The sequence below is a fragment of the Benincasa hispida genome, chromosome 8 (assembly GCF_009727055.1).
Source record: "Benincasa hispida cultivar B227 chromosome 8, ASM972705v1, whole genome shotgun sequence".
Lineage (NCBI taxonomy): Eukaryota > Viridiplantae > Streptophyta > Magnoliopsida > Cucurbitales > Cucurbitaceae > Benincasa > Benincasa hispida.
In genome coordinates, this window is record NC_052356.1 from 14,107,762 (window position 1) to 14,127,895 (window position 20,134).

Sequence of the window (20,134 nt, forward strand, 5' to 3'; positions counted from 1 at the left end):
ATTGGAGGATTTCTTACCGAAGAGTTCCATGAGCGCATTCGGATCGCTCTGATTTCACAGTGACTAAAATACAACAATATACATTCAGCAATACAATTATGCAAACAAATAGTCATTATCGGCATGCTATGAACAATATATAACAAGGGAGAGAGTGTCATACCAGTTGAAGAAAATCTTCAATCTTTGGAACTCAATGCAGTGGAACCTTCCACCCGATCAACCAACGCCCAGTAGTAGCATCGACTACAGCAACAAGAACAATTGCACGAACACGAAAGCTGCGGGGACGACACCACCAGAAAAGAGCCCCGGGTATTTTCGGAGTGAGAACCCAAAGCATGGTCTTTGGTGAATTTAGTAGAGGAAGGAGGAAGCACAGATCGTGTAGGCGATAAGAAAGTGGGAGGGAAAAAGGTGCTATCGCATAGCACAATGCTTATCGTTTAGGAGAAGCTACACGATCGTGAGGTTTTACTAAACGGTTGTTTAGGAAATGATATATGATCATTTATCAAAATCGGCACACACTACGATCGTGTAGGAACTAGTGTGAGATCGTTTAGGCATGAGGTGGACGATCTAGGTAGAGAAAGACTATCATATAGGCTTTCGATTCTTTTAAGCAGTCGTTCTCTTTTCACCAGCGCACTTTCTCTTTTTCTTTTAGACGGACGGCGACGAACTATTCAAAAATGAAACAATTTCATTTTTATTTCATCGGTTACAATAACCGACACATTCCCACTAACCCACGTTCGAATGTGATTTTTGGGTTAATTATTATATAATTAACCAACTAAAATATTAATAAATATAATCATATTATATTTTTAACCTATAGTTTGATATCATATATCTACTATAGTATTTTCTCCTCTACTTGATATAAATCATATTTATATCTAATTTCCTCCAAAATAATATATCTCATACATTTAGCCAATTATATTGTATATAACTAACTAGTCCAATTATATCATATATAATCGAACTTCCTCTTTGTAAATTTGAATATTTCAAATTAACACAAACACTGGTTCTTGACTTTATCTAAGCTACCCAGGGGACATAATGGACCTGTGGCTCGAAGCTCCAACTGTCCATGAATAGCTGACTAAACTCTTTAGCCACGAGATCCACCATCCGTTAACTGAGCATTCCACTAAAGACCAATAACTAAACTCTTCTTAACAAAGATATATTTTTGTATCCATCGGATATAACTAATCATGTGTACGATGACCCTTCACAGATGCTCGAAAGTACCGTTTTGCCCCTGTAATTACATCTCATTCCTTAAGTACCACTGAATCCTCTAATAAACAATACAACATAGTCCAACTATGTGTGAACACCTCTCGGGCCAAGAGAAGGTGTGTGGCGCCACATCGTTCAAGCCCTAGAATCAGCCCTTAAGGGAGCTATCTATTTACTTACCCCTACAACAGGAAAAGAGTGAATTCTATCTTGTGTAGTTGAGTTCCCAGCTCCCAAATCAGATGAATACCCAAAATGTTAGGTTTGAATCGGCGACCTGGCCACTCGCACCCATACAAATCAAAGGATCGTCTTCAATTACAGAAGTTTCCAACTCACTCAGGATTCAGGTCATGTTACCTATGATCATCCTAGTGAAATGAAGTTTTTGTCATCAACGGTGTTATATAACAAGACGTTACCACTTCGTGGTCAGGTCTTATACAAACTCTTTGTATAGGACACACCGCTTGCATGTCCCCAATACGAATGATCAGGATCAGACCATCTGTGACAAGTCATAACACTTGTGACCATTCCACAAAGCAGGCCGCATCCGTAGCGCTACCAAGATAAGGTTACCTTCCTATATCCATATACTACAGACCATTTTGGTTATCACTCAAGACATGATCCACTTGTATATCATCACATACATGCTTGAGTCACATACAGATAACTAGAGATTTTATGTTTATTGGTTTGTGGTAAAGCAAATAAAATAAGTAATTGAGCAAAGTACGAGATGTGAAGTAAATATCATATATTATACACACAAAGCGTTTCACAAATGTTTACAAACTACAAGATACGAGACTTTAGGGCATTAACCCCAACAATCTCCACTTGTCTTAAAGCGAACCGGGGTGTACAAAAACCCAGTACAAAAAATCTCCCACTTGCCCTATTCTTAACTGCAGGCGATCCTATAGACCCATGCTCTGTAAGTGACTCTCAAACACTGTAGCCGTGAGAGCCTTCGTAAACGGGTCAGCAACATTGAAATGGCCTGGGTTAGACTGGTCCGTCTCATCTCCTCAACCTCTTAAGGCGTCTTAGGACACATACCCTTAGACAAAGTGAGTCCATGCCTGAATGGCAGTAGGCACATCTTGGAGTCCTGCATCGTGTACTTAAGCAACATCTTGTCAATGTACGATGCCTAAGACAGTGCTAGCACTTTATTCTTACGATTCTAAAAGATCTGTATACCTAGAAAAATTGAGCTCTCCCAAATCTTTCATTTGGAATTGGGTCGCTAGCCAGTTCTTAACTGTTAGTCAGTAGACCAACATCATTCCCAATGAGTAGGATATTGTCTAGTACAACACTAAGAAGACTACTAAAGCATTGACGATCTTCTTGTAAACACAATGTTTATCAATATTCTGGTTTAAAGCCATACGACTTATTCATAGTATCAAACTGTATGTTCCAAGATCAAGACGCCTATTTCAGTCCATAATGGACCGATTCAGTTTGAAAACCTTTTTCTCTTGACCTTGGCTATGAATCCTTGGGTTGCACCATGTAAATGGTCTCCTAAAATTGCCATTCAAAAAGGCTGTTTTGACGTCTATTTTTCAGATCTCATAATTATAATAGTTGCAATGGACAGGAGGATACAGATCGACTTTAACATGGCAATAGACGAGAAAGTCTCCTCATAGTCGACTCCCTCTACCTGGGTATAACCCTTTGCCACAAGTCAAACCTTGAAGGTCCGTACCTTCCCATTAGCACCCCGTTTGCGCTTGTAGATCCATTTACAACCTATAGGGCGAACCCCATCGAGTTGATCTATAAGATCCCATACTGAGTTAAAGTTCATCGACTTCATCTCGAGATCCATGGCCTTGATCCATTCATCCCGGTCAACATCCTTCATCGCCTTCTTATAAGACAACGGATCCTCAACGTTGCCATCTACTTCCATTTTCGTGAAACCCAGATAGCGAATGGGTGGGTTCGCAACTCTCCCACTACGTCGTGGTTCCCTCAACTCTTGATGTGGAACTAACCTACTAGATGAACTCCCATAAACAACTCTTGCTGATGTAGTAGGCTCTTCAACAAATCTTGTTGAAGTTTCAGTAGTTTCATTGGAAAGCTCACGCAACACGACTTTGCTTCGTGGACTATACTCCCTTATATGATCCACCTCTAGGAAAGTAGCATTTGTTGAAACAAACACCCTATTTTCCGTTGGATTATAAAAATAACCCCCTCGTGTACCTTTGGGGTAGCCTACAAAGAGGCATAACCTGGTTCCAACTTCTTGGGATTAGCCTCAAGCACATGTGCAAGGAAACCCCAAATGCAGAAGTGACGTAAACTAGCTTTACGCTCGTTCCACAACTCTAGAGGTGTTCTTGCAACACTCTTGGAGGAAATACAATTGAGTATGTATACCGCAGTCTCCACTGCAAAACTCCAAAACGAGTTTGGTAAGGAAGCATAACTCATCATTGAGTGAACCATGTCTAACAAGGTCCTATTTCTCCTCTCTGCGACACCATTCTGTTGAGGTGTACCTGGCGCTGAGAGTTGGGAAACGATTCCATGTTCTATCATATAGTCCTAGAATGCCGAGTCCAAAAACTTTCCACCTCGATCCGATCGAAGTGTTTTAATTCATCTATCTAATACATTTTCAGCTTCAATCTTGAACTCTTTGAATGTTTCAAAGGATTCAGACTTCTGTTGCATAAGATAAACATACCCATACTTAGGGTAATCATCAGTAAAACTGATAAAATACTCATAGCCACCTCAGGCTCACACATTCATAGGACCACAAAGGTCAGAATGTACTAACTTAAGAGGCTTCTTGGCTCTATAACCTTTTCCAGTAAAAGGTCGTTTAGTCATCTTACCCTCAAGGCAAGATTCGCACACTAGTAAAGAATTTTCTTCTAACTCACTTAAAAGTCCATTCTTCACCAGTCTCTCAATCCTATTGAGATTGATGTGTTCTAAATGTAGATGCAAAAGTTGGGCATTGTCTTTTGGAGAAATTCATCGACGTTTTGATTGAGTTACGGCAGTTCTGAATAATTCAATATTATGGAGGGAATTAATGGCTAACGACCTTAGCACATATAAATTCGATTCCAAATTTTCTGTGCAAATAAAAACACCATCTTTATGAATAAATGCTTTATCCACATTAAACGAGATAATATATTTACATTGCAATAAATACTTTACACAAATAAGATTCCTCTTTAGTTCGGGAACAATATATACATCATTTCAAATAAGAAACCTATTATGTAAAGCTAACTGGAGTCCTCCCACTGCCACAGTTGAGACGACGTGCCCGGTGCCTACTCACATCGTCATCTCACCAGCCTCTAGCTATCGCCAATATCTAATCCCCTGAAAAGAAGAACAAACATGGTTAGTGGCACCTGAATCAATTATCCAGGCAGAATCATCATTCTCCACTAAATAAGTTTCAAGAACAAGTAAATCATATTTACCTTTATCGGCCTTGGCCTTAGCCTTGGCTACTTTCTTCTCTTTCAGATATCGAGGACAGATCCTCTTCTAATGTCCATCTTGATTAGAGTGGAAACACTTTCCCTTAGCAAACTATGGATGCCTTCTTGGGGCGACAAACGGTGGGTTAGTAGGTGTCTTCCCTTTTCCCTTACCACCTTTCTTCTTCTTCCCCTTTGCAGAGTTAGAAGTAAAAGGTGCAGACTTTGTTCATGAGGTCGAACCTCTATGGAACGTCCTGGAGGATGAAGCAACATTTGCCTCACCTTTTTGCCTCTCCTTACTTTTCAGTAAAGATTGGTATGTCTGCAACTCGTTGAGGAGAGTTGTAAAGTTATATTTCACTTTGTTAAGAATCACATTGCTAACAAAGTGCAAGAAGCTCTCCGGAAAAAAATACAAGATTATGCTAACCTAGCTACCCTCATTGATGGTAGACCCATTCAACTCTGCCACATTAAAGTGGACCATCATGTTTAGCACATGTTCACGAACAGAGGTGCCTTCTTCCATTTTAGAGACGAATATGTATTTAAGAGCCTTATACATAAGCTGTTCAGACGGTTGTTCAAACATCCCCAGCAGGGACTCCATAATCTCACACACTAAGACCATAGGCTCATGTTTCTTGGCCAAGACTTCAGAAATACTTGCTAAGATGTAGGCTCAGGCCTTCTCATTCCCTCTTGTCCATCGCTCGTATGCCTTTCGAACATTTCGAGTGGCATTCGGAGCTAGAATAGAAGGACTAGCCTCCGTGAGAGCGAATATGAGATCCTCAATGATCAGGATCGTCGTGATCATGTGTTTCCATATTGTAAAATTATCGCCAGTAAGTTTTTCGGCGCTTAGTAATGCCAACGTGGCTGTAGCAATTTTGAAAAAGTTTCTATACGAACAAAATTTTATTAGATTTTGCTAAACCACTTTTAAACCAATCAGTTTTGCAAAACAGTTTCAAGTACCCTAAGAAATAGACTTCTATTTTGCAATGATGCCCCAGTGAAACAGGACAAATGTCATTGGTAGGGTGATCAGTTGCCCCTTCGCTGGGATGAGACATTCTCAACCATTAAGCAGAGCCAACTCTTAGAACTGAACCTAACAGCCACCATTTTTGGGTCCAGAATCGTTAACCTTTAACTATTCTACGTAAGTGTAACCTCTTGCTTTCGGTGCTAGAGTCTTGCCCTAATGAACCCACCGTAAGGAAGAAGCAGATTAGAACAAGAGACTAAGTTACCTTATCCACTTACAGGAGATCAAATAAAGAAACGCGAAAAACTGTCATCATTTAGGGAAGACACTCTCAGGGTGCCTCAAGGCAATGCGCAGTAATTTTATTTAACCTAACGAGGGAGACCGAGGGATATGTTGTCTCACTTACCACTCCCACTTATTATGAACATTCTCTCTATCCACGTTGATATTGACCTACCCAAACACCATGCGTTAGGGGGACACGCCAAAGGTGTCGCGTGGCCGAGAGTAGATCTCATGGTGTGGACTATTTAGGAGAAACGTGAAAGGTTTAAGTGAAATATAAGATACCCCAAGTACCTCCCACTGAATGTTATACCTAGGGATTCGTTAACCTAGACAATCTGGCTATTGATTTTAGTCTAAGTCATCTTTTTAAACTCTGCTCATAAATAACGTTTGTCTATGAAATATGAACAAGTTCAAGTAGTCACATTTAAATACTTTAATGGACTGTCCTTAACTTGCATGCATGCATCAAATCTATCTAATTCACCTTTCTAGGTAAGTTCCCAGGTAGGGGTGTTACGTTTCTGTCAACCTAAATACCCCAGCCTAGACAAAACCAGTCTTAGATAAAAGGCCCCTTATAGATAGATTTGCTACACTTTAACCTTTTATTAGCCAATTTAATCATATTAAACCGATTAAAAGATTAAAGCCTTAAGGTTGCTAATCATATTAGAACCGTGATCTTAGGTCTATGTGCTCCATGTTTTAAACACTTTAAAACCATGAATTAAACCTAAGTGAGCATGCATGTCTTTCTTATTTCTTTTAGTTCTAATTTCTCTTTAACTTTTAAAAATAAACAACTAAAACCATTTCGCACAACGATGTGTTTATAACATTTATAAAGTAACCTATGTGTCATGCTTCATGCAATTTCCAGACATTACTATAATATAACTTTTATATAATGTGTAACAACCAAGCAAACATGCTATCATTCACCTTATATCTATAACAATTATAATATAAAATGATGCATGTCATAGTTTTTAAACTGCATGCATAAATATAAATCTTATATTATATGATTCATGAGCATGCTCTTACATAATTAAATCATGTTTCTCTAAATTATAACAATTACAATAAAGAGATGATGCATGACCATTGCATAACCTAAGGTGGGATTTACTATATGTGCATACCATATGACATATAAAAACATATATCGCATGTAATAAATACAAGATTAATGGACCGAGATGAGCCTTTTCAAAAAACTAGAATGAAAAAACCCTATCTATAACATTTTTCATCGAGCAAACTGATTCACAGGTGAACCAGGACTTGAACTGCCAGGAGGTCTTCATCGTGTAACAAACATCGCAGGTAGATGATCGTTCAGCATGCACTAGACGATAGAAGCATAATTAAATGATCACGTGGATGATGACAAGGCTGCGAAGCCTGATCGTCTAAGCGATTGCGTAGCTCGACGACAGGTAAACGATTTATTGTGCATTACTAAACGATCGTTTAGTCAATTACTAAGCGATGAAGCTTGCTAACCTAAACGATCGTCCAGTGTGCGCACGCATTAAATGATATGCGAGCATCCCATGGTCTACACGACACGATACTCAGAATTCACATACCTGATCGTTAACACGATGCAATCAACTTTTGATCGCATACACCATCGTTTAACTGATGCGTTCAATAGCGATCGCGTACTCCATCGTCTTTACGATGTGATCAACAGTGATCGCGTACCACATCTTTTGCATGATGCGATCAACCCTAGATTGCCACCTTCCTTGTAGAACCACAACGCTTGTCTAAAACTTCTTCGAACGACTCAAAACTTCAAACGAACTTTGAATACAAACTCATAATGATTATTAATGCCCAAAAATGCAGGGGCCTTTACAAACAATCGCAAATGTAAAAGGATTTAAATCAATTCGAGGCTAATCATCCCAAAAACATCCATTAATTCGTACATCCACAACAAATTTAACCATTAAAAAGTGTAGAAATGCACCCACCATGAACGTAAATGTCATTTCGTTGCAACAGATGAAATCGAAGTATTAGAACCTGACTCTGATACCAATTGAAGGATCTCTTACCGAAGAGTTCTATAAGCACGTTCGGATCGCTCCATTTTCACAGTGACCGAAATACAACAATATACATTCAACAGTACAGTTATGCAAACAAATAGTAATTATCAGCATGCTATCAATAAGATATAATAAGGGAGAGTGTCATACCAGTTGAAGACAATCTTTAATCTTCAAAACTCAACGCAGCGGAACCCTCCACCCGATCAACCAATGCCCAGTAGCAGCGTCGACTACAGCAGCACGAACAACCGCACGAACACGAACGCCGCGGGGACGAAACCACCAGAAAAGAGCCTCAAGTATTCTCAGAGTGAGAACCCAAAGCGTGGTCTTTGGTGAATTTGGTAGAGGAAGGAGGAAGCACGGATCGTGTAGGCAATAAGCAAGTCGGAGGGAAAAAGGCACTATCGCATAGCACAATGTTTATCATTTAGGAGAAGCTACACGATCGTGTAGGTTTTACTGAACGATCGTTTAGGAAATGATATACAGTAGTTTAGCAAAATCTGCACACACTACGGTCGTTTAGAGAAGCTATGCGATCATGTAGGAACTAGTGTGAGATCGTTTAGGTGCGAGGTGGACGATCGTTAAGGTGGAGAAGGACTATTGTATAGGATCTCGATTCTTTTAGGCGATCATTCTTTTTTCACCAGTGCGCTCTTTCTTTTTCTTTTGGACGGACGACGACGGGCAATTCAAAAATGAAACAATTTCATTTTTATTTCATCGGTTACAATAACCGACGCATTCCTACTAACCCATGTCCGAATGTGATTTTTGGGTTAATTATCATATAATTAACCAATTTAAATATTAATAAATATAATCATATTATATTTTTAACCTATAGTCTGATATCATATATCTACTATCGTATTTTCTCCTCTACTTGATATAAATCATATTTATATCTAATTTCCTCCAAAATAATGTATCTCATACATTTAGCCAATTATATCATATATAATTAACCAGTCCAATTATATCATATATAATTAACCAGTCCAATTATATCATATATAATCGAACTTCCTCATGTCAATTTGAACATTTCAAATTAACCCAAACACTGGTTCTCAACTTTATCCAAGCTACCCAGGGGACCTAATGGACCTGTGGCTTGAAGCTCCAATGGTCCATGACTAGCTAACTAAACTCTCTAGCTACGAGATCCACCATCTGTTAACTGTCAAGCATTCCACTAAAGACCAACAGTTGAACTCTTCTTACCTCAGATATATTTTTGTGTCCATTGGATATAATCAATCATGAGTACGATGACCCTTCACAGATGCTCGTAAGTACAGCTGGGCTACATAACCGTTTTTCCCTTGTAGTTACATCTCACTTCTTAAGTACCACTAATTCCTCTAATGAACAATACAACATAGTCCAACATAGTCCGACATTAACACTTCGTAGTCAGGTCTTATACAAACTCTTTGTATAAGATGCCCCCGCTCGCATGTCTCCAACACGAATGATTAGGATCAGATCATCTATGACAAGTCACAACACTTGTGAGCATTCCACAAAACGGGCCGCGTCCCTAGGGTTACCAGGATAAGGTTTTCCTTCTATATCCATATACTATAGACCATTTTGGTTATCACTCAAGACATTATCTCTTGTATGTCACCACATACATGCTTGAGTCACATACAGATAACCAGGGATTTTATGTTTGTTGGTTTGTGGTAAAGCAAATAAAACAAGTAACTGAGCAAAATACAAGATGTGAAGTAAATATCATATATTATACAACACAAGCGTTTGTACAAACTGGTTACAAACTATAGGACACGAGACTTTAGGACATTAACCCCAAACAATGGTGAATTCAAGTTTGTTGTACACTATAGAAAACTAGACGCATCTATAAGCTCTACTCACAAGATTCATTAAAACACTAAAATCAAATTTATTTTCTTTTGGATAGTCTCAAAAGGGGTTTCTTCACTAATCTTTTTCTTCGTGTCACTTTTACTGCCACTACCATAACTCTTCGTCAATCATCATATAAACCGTCTTCAAATGGGTATACCTTGTTATTAGGGTATTTGTTATTACAGTATTATTCGCTTATTTATTACATGCAAAACTTGAATAACATGTTTATGTAATATGTTTCGTATTGTGTTGATTTTACATTGACATTGGTTTCTTATATGTTGTTATGTGTAGTGCATATTTGTTGGTATGTCTTCCTATCCTCTGCACATGTCTAACAACATGTTGTGAAATTTTCAAGGACATTATAACATGACAGACAGAAAACTTTGCATAATCTTTTTCCTTATCTGTCAAGATTTTTATGTAGATTCCAAGGTTTACTTTATTTTTTCCTAGAGAGATAATTTATTCATTTCTTGAATATCTTCCTAAAGCTAGCCATATATATATTATGGTTTTGTTCAATTTTACAATTGACTATTTTGAAGATTCTTTGAGGTCAATTGTATTGTGTGTTTTCTCTTAAACCACAAGAGTTTGTCAATGTTGTATCGAAGAAGATTGTATTGCTATACATCTTGAGCCTTACTCTAGATCGTGGTGGTTTATTCTTCAACAACTTGAGAAGGGATTCTCAAACTTAGAGAAAGCCTGAGTTCATTAAGTAGAGTGTCTTCATTTGAAGGTAGAAAGATAAACGATAAACATCTTGGTGAATGGGAGTCTCACACATAGAAGGACCCTAAGTACATTGAAGGTGAAGGGATCCCACACTTAGGGTGAGCCTAAGTTTAATTCAGAAGGATTCTCACACTAAGAGGGAGCTTAAGTTATTATTCTGTAAGTTGGACTATTCTAGTGTCACTGTAACTACCATTTATTTATAGATAAGTACATCGTTATAATTGCTTGACTTTATATTGGTGGATATATCTTTCCAGGGGTACACTATCCCTAGATGTAAATGATTTTGCACTGAACTGAGTTACCAAACTCTATGTTCTGTTTTGATTTTAGTTTTATGAGTTTATGTATGATGTCTCTGGAAATATTGTAACATTTTGTGCAACAGGTTCTATCATGAATTAGATAACCTTTATTTCACAAGAATTTCGTTCAAAGTTCTTCCTCGAGAATGTTGACCTTTTGGAAAGATGCAAGTTACAAGAACTGAAACATATGAGCAATATTAGAGAGTATGTTAAACAATTTTTTGATTTAATGTTAGACATTCGAAATACACCAGAGAAAGAAAAAGCTTTCTATTTTGTCAAGGATCTTAAGAAGTTAGCTAAAACTAAAATTGTATGAACAGAGAGTCCAGGGCCTTTCTAAAGCCTATGCCACAGCAGAACAACTTTTTGATCTCAACAACGATATGCCCTAAGAGTAGAGATAAAGTCAAACTTCTTCTAATGGTAACAAATCTAACAGATCTAACTTTTCCAAAAGTGAGGGAGTGGACAAAATCGGATGAGTAGATAGTAAGCCTTTCCAATAAGGGAAGTGGGGATACATGGGGGTGTACTTCAAATCAATCACACAATAGCTATAAAGGGGGACCCCTCTTTTGTTTCCTTTGGAAAGGGCTTCATTAGGTGTCGAATGCCTGAACCGAGCTACCCTCAAAGCCTTCAAGTTTCATTAACAACTAATTTTGATTGGATGGAGAGATCGTTGAGAAAAAAATGTAAAAAAAAAAAAAAAAAAAGGGCAACGAGAACCCTCGTATAGGGCACTAAAACTTTTTTCCGCCCTTCAAAAGAATACGGAAGGGAACAAAGAGCCAATAAAATGTGGACTCATGTATGTTGATGTGTGGGTGAATCATAGAATGACCAAGAGTACAATGGTTGATTTTGATGCCACCCACAATTTTATGATCAAGATAGAGACCCAACATCGTAAGTTGAATTAGGACAAAGACCTTAGGAAAAATGCAAGTAATCAACTCACCACCATTACCTTACCCATCATGAGGATTGCTAGGAAAACGATGATAAAATTGGAATCGTGGAGCAGACAGACCAATTTTTCGGTTGCAAAGATAGATGACTTAATGTCATCTTGGGGATAACTCCTCAAACACAAAGTCATTACTATGCCTCTAGTCAAATGTTTGGTAATCACAGGGTCCAACCCCTCTATTGCCCAGACAAGCATCAAACAACCGATTGGAGTGAAAATAATGTTGACCCTCCAGTTGAAGAGAAGGCTAGCTCATAATGAACCCACGTTCATGGTCATCTCTATGGTCAAAGAAGAAAGTCGAAAAGAAATAATTTAGGGGAAAATCCAGTATGTGTTAGATGAGTATAATGACATCATGCCAATGAGTCTGCCGAAAGCATTACCTCCACGAAGTGGGATAGATCGTGAGATTGAGTTGTGATCGAGGGTGAGGCCCCTTGCAAAGAATGTGTATCACATGGCGCCACAAGAGTTGGTGGAACTTCGAAAATAGTTAGATAAATTTTTGGACTCGAGTTCATTAGACCCGTCAAGGCTTCCTACGAGGCCTCTATGCTATTCCAAAAAAATAATGATGGAAGTCTTTACTTATGTATTTACTATCGAGCATTGAATAAGCTTACAGTCCATACCAAGTATTCTCTACCCATCATCACCGACCTGTTCGATTCTCTCCATGGGGAAAAATACTTTTTAAGCTTGACCTTAGTGTTTGGAATTTATACTAAGATATAAATCAATACGAAAACAAAATTATATCTAAAATTTTAACTTCCACAGGTTAAAGTAAGAAAAGATTAACAATTATAACATTATCAAAATAATTAAGAGAAGGGAAAAAAGATACTAGACACGAAAAATATACTGGTTCACCTCAAACTCGAGTTTACATCCAGTCTTCTACAACTGCAAGTTATACTATGATAAAGATTGCAAAGTTTCAAAACTCGCACTACAGAATTCTTCCAAATAACACAACTCAAACTATTTGAATCCAAGTATTGCAACTTGATATTTGGAATAAACAGTAAAGAGAAATATTCAAACCAGAAAAAACAAAAAACAAAAAATACTACTAGAACACTAGAAACACTGTCACGTGTCTGCCGCATGTCAGAAAAAAATCGTCTGTTGAAAAGGCACTCTTGTTTTTTTTCTTTTCTGTTGATGGCACCTTCTATAGCATTTTTTTCTTCATGTGTAAGTACACACACACATATATTACATAAACCTAATGGTCTAAGCCCACTTTAATCTTCACTGCCACTAAGAGTTTCTCTTTTCAATTTTGACTTTTGGTCAAAATTCATTAACTCATTAATATATATATATATATATATATATTTCGATTCTATCATGTGTGCTTCCAGGGAATTTTATCTCCACAATCCCAACACTTAGATTAGGGTTGTATGAAGTTCGTATCGTAGAGGGTGATAGACCAAAGACCATGTGTGTTACGAGATATAAGGCTTTTAAATTCTTAATCATGTCCTTCGGTCTCACAAATGCCCTTACTACTTTTTGTACTTTAATGAATCAAGTGTTTTACGAATATCTAGACAAGTTCATGGTATTCTACCTTGATGATATAGTGGTGTACAACCCATCTATGGAGGAACACCAAGTCCATTTACAATTGGTCTTTGAAAAGTTAAGGAAGAATCAATTATATGTAAAAAGAGAAAAGTGCTTGTTTGAACAACAACGTATCAATTTCTTAGGCCATGTGATCGAATGCGGTCGGATCGGTATGGAAGATGGAAAGATTGCTGCCATCTGAAACTAGAGGGTGCCAATTATTATCAGTGTTTCGTAGAAGGATTTTCTAAATGAACAGTGCCCTTGCCAGAGTTGTTGAAAAAAAATACTGATTGGGTTAACTCTGGAATGTCAAGCTGCTTTTGAAAGCTTGAGGAAGGCCATGATGGAGGGTCCTATTCCCAAGATAGCCAATGTAACTAAACCCTTCAAAGTTGAGATAGATGCATCAGATTTTGCATTAGAAGGCTCCTTCTTCAAAATGGGCATCCCATTGCATATGAGAGTTGTAAGTTGAATGATGCTAGAGGAGGTATGCTGCTCCAAAGAAAGAAATGTTGGTAGTTTTTCATTGCCTAAAGGGTTGAAGACAATATCTTTTAGGCTCAGAATTTATGGTTAAGATGGACAATAGTTCGATATGCCATTTCTTCAACCAGCCAAAGTTGTCATCAAAACAAGCACCATGGCAAGAATGCCTTGTAGAATTCGACTTCCAACTGTAACATAAGCCACGTCAGACTATCCAAGCAGCTGACACCCTTAGCTAAAAGAGTGAACACACAGCCCTATGCATGTTAGCTCACCTAAAAGCTAGTAGACTGAAAGGGTTGATTAAAGAGCCTATTAGGGTTCACTTGCTAAATGATCCAGCCGCTCAAGCCATAAGCCAATTGGCCAAAAATGGAAAGCCCTAGCAGTTTTGGGTTGAGGACGACCTCTTGTTTACCAAGGGTAATCGCCTATACATACCTCGATTGGGAAACTTGAGAAAATTACTATTAGGAAAGTGCCACGATACCCTATAGGCAACTCACACTAGTTGGTAAATAATATATGCACTTTTGAATCAAGGTTACTATTGGTCAAAGCCCTGTGATGATGTCATGCATTTCACAAAGACTTGTCTTATCTGCCAACAAGATAAAGTTGAAAGAGCAAAGATCATAGGTTGCTGGAGCCCTCCCAATTCTTGCAAGGTCGTGGAAGAGTGTTTCCCTCGACTTCAGTACCCACCTCCCTAAAGTTGAAGAGTTTGAAGTGATCTTTGTGGTTGTGGATAGCTTTTTTAAATATGTCACGTTCATTCCAACCCCAAAAATGTGTTCAGCAGAAATGATAGCACCACTATTCTTCATCAATTTTGTCAAGGCTTGGGGCGTCCTGAGAAGCATTGTCAGTGACAAAGATGGAAGATTCACCGGGAACTTTCTGGATAGAACTATTCAAAATGTTAGGGTATAATCTGAAGATTTCATCCAGTTATCACCCTCAAACCAATGGTCAGACATAACGATTCAATTGCATGCTCAAAGAGTACTTGCGTCAGTTTATAGATGCATAAGAGAAGAATTGGGTCACAATATTTGACATGGCGCAGTTCAGATTTAACTTCCAAAAGGGTTCATCAACTAGGAAAACTCCCTTTAAAATTGTATATGGGAGACAGCCACTCATGCTAGATGAGGTGGATCATTCTTATGCAAGGAAAAGTCTCCAAGCCTTCAATTTCACCAAGGAGTGGAAGTAAACCTCCAAAGTGACTCGAGCATACTTAGAGAAAGCATCAAAACAAATGAAGAAATGGGCTTATCAGAAGCAAAAACCTCTAGAATTTTAGGCAAGCGAAAAATGTGCTAATCAAGCTGAGACAAGAACAACTCCAATTTCGTGGTAAAAGAAACCAACGTCTAGTGTGAAAATATGAGGGTCTGGTGGAAGTGATTCAGAAGGTGGGAAAATCATCATATCAAGCTCAACTTTCTTCGTGGATGAAGATCCATCCTATCATCCACTAAACAACTTGAAACCTTATCCTCCAAACCCCAATGATGATACTCACAATGAGAACTTCAATTACGATGCCTAAACTTGTGAACAAAAAAGTTGAGGAAAGTCTATCTGAGAGAATTCGCCAACTTGGTAATCCAAGACAAGACTTGTAAGAGTTCTTAGTCAAGTGGAATGGACTCCCAAATGCTGGAATTAGTAGGGAATGGGATGAAGACTTAAAAGAAGCTACTGCCAAGATCGCTGAGTTCGAGCAGTAATAGTTGACAGGGATGTCGATCATTTAAGTGAGGGAGGATATTATAGTCATGCTTATCTAGACATATTACCTATGGCCTTATGCTCAAGCCAACCCCTTTTCATCATGCTTTCATATTATGTAATTCATTACGCTAGCCAATTTACATTCCTTGTGCTTCATTGTAAGTGACTACTCGAACCATTGCATATGCATATGCAAGGGTGTCAGATGTCTTTTTGTTCAAAATGTACTATATAGGGGTACGACTAACCATCCTACATTCATACCTGGAGTGGTATGCTATAAAGTCGTTGGCGTTTATCAATACTGATAAAAGTCTATCATTGATACTATCGGTGATTTAAACTAATACAAGTCTATAATTGATAGAGCTTGATAAAAATCTATCAGTGTCTATGAGTGTTTTTTTTTTTTTTTTTTTTTGCTATTTTTATAAATAGTTTGACATTTTTTCTATTTGTGAAAATTTCTTATTATTAAACCTGTTTTTTGTTTTTCAATTAAAAAAAATAAATCTAAAAATAATTACTAAACACGTTTCATGTTTTGGGTTTTTTAAAAACAAAAAACCAAAAACAGACATCAAACATGTATGGTTTTCATTTTTTAAAAATGAAAAATAAAAAACAAATTGTTGAAACGGGCCTAAAAACCTTGAGTGAATGATAATCAAGGAATCTAAAGCACCTCAATTCGAATATGTCATAGTGGTGTTGAGTCTGATAAATTATCTCAGTAGGTCCTTTGGGGTTGATAACTAATGGTCGATCCAAACAAATAATTTTAATAATAATAACAAAAATAAAACACAAAATTTTTGTTCATATTTTCTACACATATTGCTTACTTGTTTCATAAGTTTCAAAATGTGATATGTCGCAATAGGTTTTATATATAGTTCTTAATTAGCACGACATCGAAAGGTTGAAGGAGACGAAAAGTTAGAACAACGGTGTATATAAATCTCTCATATCATTCTCCTAACATTATTAATATAGAATCGATAAATGTGTCATAGAATCTAGACATTGTCACACACATTGAGTGAAACAATAATACACATTGAGTAAAGCAATAATATACACATTAAGTTTTTTCTGTGGACTCTATCTCATCGATGTTTAAATACTATGGACTTGGTGCAAAAGAAACTCTCCAACCACAATTTAAGTCCAAACTGGTGTCCACTTTGCAAAAAACATAATGAATCTATGAAACACATTTTCATTTAGTATCATTTGGCCTCTTCTTTTTGAAATATGATGGAAAGGATGCTGGGCTGGCACAAAATTTCAGCAATATAAGGAAGTTGTGCGAATATATCAACAATGTAAGGAACACCAACACTAAAGATGTCATCATATTTAACACCATCACTGCAATCCTATGGATTTTGTGGAACGAAAGAAATAAACAGGCCTTCCAAGAACAAAGCAAGAATAGTATGCATTTTTTGGAGGATATATGCTCTCTGGCTAGCTATTGGTCTTATAGAAACAAGTTTTTTTAAGGACTACAGCCCTTCTACGATCGCCATTAATCTCCACACTTTTTGTAATCCTTAATCTCTTTGATTTTATTTTTACTGGTTTCGGGCTTATCTCTAGCCATATAACTTTTGTAATTTCTCCATTGTGCTTAATGAAAATCCATTGGGAGATGATAAGAGTGCTAAAAAGGTGTCCACCTAGTGGAGATATTCTGGTATACCCCTTGACCCACGTATCCTCTTCTCTAAAATAATATACACTTCCTATCTCTATTTATTTTGTATTTATCCTTCTTATTGTTTAGAAGTTTAGTTGTTATACCTCATGTATTCCTTTGACATGTTAAGCTCCAACTTTAAATTTAATCCATTTGTTATTGAAACTATACTAAAACTAGATTCGAAATTGAGATAAGATTAATTAATTTTCTCCTAACACCTAAAAACTTACATCCTTTACATAAAGTTTGAAGGTAAAATGCAATAAAAAAAAAGTTTATAATTCTCATTCCATTACATTATATGAAGTGATGATCCTCCAAACTCCATAAGTTTTCAACCATGGTATCTTCCAACAGCCAATCGGATGGTGCCATGTGGACATGACAATCTGCAACTTCCCAAGCTCCCAGTGCACAAGCTGGCTCTTGTTTCTGCTTTTGGAGCTCCACCATGTTAAAGCTCCAAGCTTCCACAAATTCACAACAAGAACTTGGTGGGTATTCTGAGATTTCAGGCCATTGGTTGGCTGAACTTAGCGGCGGAAGAGGAGCTCCGCCACGATGGTTGTCGAACGGAAGAATGGCAGTTTCCGACGTGTTCGGTAAGGTTGTGTTGTGGAGAGATGGAGGAGGAAAATTGAGGGAGGAGTTGGAGGATTGGTCCATGGCTTCTAGCACACTCGAGTCCGAAAATCTCCTGCTGTCTGCCTCAACTTTAAGCTGCCGTGACTGTTTTTGAACTCTCGTTCTCCAGTAGTTCTTGATTTCGTTATCCGTTCTTCCCGGTAAATGTTGTGCAATTTTTGACCACCTACCAATAATTGAAAATGAGTTTGACATTGACTTTTTGAAAAAAGTATTATCAAGAGAGCATTATTTCTATAACAAATGCTAAATACCATTTTTGCCATAGTCAAAATTACTCTCCAACATATTTTTATTTATCCAAAATTGATTTATGTGATATAAAAATTGCATTTAATATTTCCAAATCAAACACTAAATTGATTTTGAATTATTAACAACATGTTTCAAATTAATTTTGTACACGACAAAAGTGATTTTACCAATTTGAACTAATTGAGTGCTAGCTTTTCTGAAAGTGTTCTTTTTTGTGGTTTCTAAAATTCTTAACTCATTTTTTTTATTATTCTGACCTAGTTTGATAGTAATCATTTAGATTCCGTTTGATAACTATTTGGTTTTTCGAGATTTATTTTTGGTTTTCAATTTTTAGAAAACAAAAATCATATATATTTTGTTACTATTTTTTGTTTTCTATTTTTTAAAAACAAAAAACAAAAAACGTGTTTGTAGCAATTTGAAAATATCTTTTAACCTCACTTTACTCTTTTAAAAATCATCCCAAATGCACCCTTGAAAAAACAAGCACAATATAATAAACATCCTCATCCTAACCTTAATTAAAAAAGTTAACTAATATAAAGTTATTTTCAAATTAAATTCCAAAATTATACAGATATCCTAATGCACCTACCAATCCAAATTTCGTATCTTTTTAGGGAAAAAAAATACCTATTACCCCACTTGGAATGGAGTTCGAGGATGAGGAGTTGTTCTTGAAGGGTAAGATTCCCGCGCTTAACGTCAGGTTTTAAGTAATTCAACCATCTCAATCTACAACTTTTTCCGGTTCTCTTGAGACCTAAAAGAAAAATGTGTGAAAGAGATGAGACAATTAAGTAAGATCAGAAAGAAAAATAGAAGGCAAAAGTGAGCAAAAGGGTTTAAAAATTACCAGCTTGTTTGGCCAATATGTTCCATTGGCCTTCTCCATGACCACCAATATAATGAATCAACAATGCATCTTCTTCAATAGTCCATGGCCCTCTTCTTAGTTCACTTTCTTCCTCACTTGCCTTGTTATTTTCACTTTTAATTGACACATTTGCCATTGAGAGAAAACTATAAGAGAAAGAGGATATTGTATTATTGAGAGAGATGTGGGAAAAATAAATGGAATATCAAAGGATTTTATAGAGGGAAAATAATGAGAAATATCCAAATATATGAACCAATTTGAAACACTATGCATTGACAATGAAAAATGGTTCTTTTTTTTTTTTTTTTTTTTTTTTTTTTTTTTTTTTTTGAATATTACGTGGAAGTTGGAATTTTCTGAAATGGGGAAATGAGTTCATCATTCAACTTTGATTTTGGTTCTTCGAGACAACTTTTTCGTTTAAATCAATGAACAATGAACCTGGTCTCAAGACATCCTTAGCCTCTTCTTTGTCTTTGAATTATTGTCTATTATCATTTAATAATTTTCTTCATAACTTTTTTCATTTTAAATTATGATAATTTCAATTCAATTATATAATAGAGGTTGTGTTCTTGAAGTGAGAAAATTTTTAGGGTGTTCTATGAAATGAGTTTTTATTATTGTATGCCCTTTTTTTTCCTTCAAAAATTATTAAAAGCCAAAAAAAAAGGAGAAAAAAAGATGAAATTTAAGAAGTCTTGGATGGGATGAGCATTTAAATGATTTTTTGGAAGTGATTCTTATATTATGTGACATTGACTTGTGCAATATAATTTGCTGATAATAAAATGA

At 36.7% G+C, this 20,134-nt stretch overlaps 1 protein-coding gene across 1 annotated transcript; it reads right to left on the reverse strand.

The window, feature by feature from the left end:
• Nucleotides 1–17,853: 17,853 nt before the first annotated feature.
• LOC120083931 (transcription factor MYB62-like) lies at nt 17,854–19,472 on the reverse strand. Its single transcript, XM_039039839.1, has 3 exons — nt 19,316–19,472; nt 19,093–19,222; nt 17,854–18,367 (listed from the first exon to the last, which is right to left on the reverse strand). The coding sequence occupies exons 1-3, from the start codon at nt 19,470–19,472 to the stop codon at nt 17,854–17,856; spliced, it is 801 nt and encodes a 266-aa protein (XP_038895767.1).
• Nucleotides 19,473–20,134: the final 662 nt, after the last annotated feature.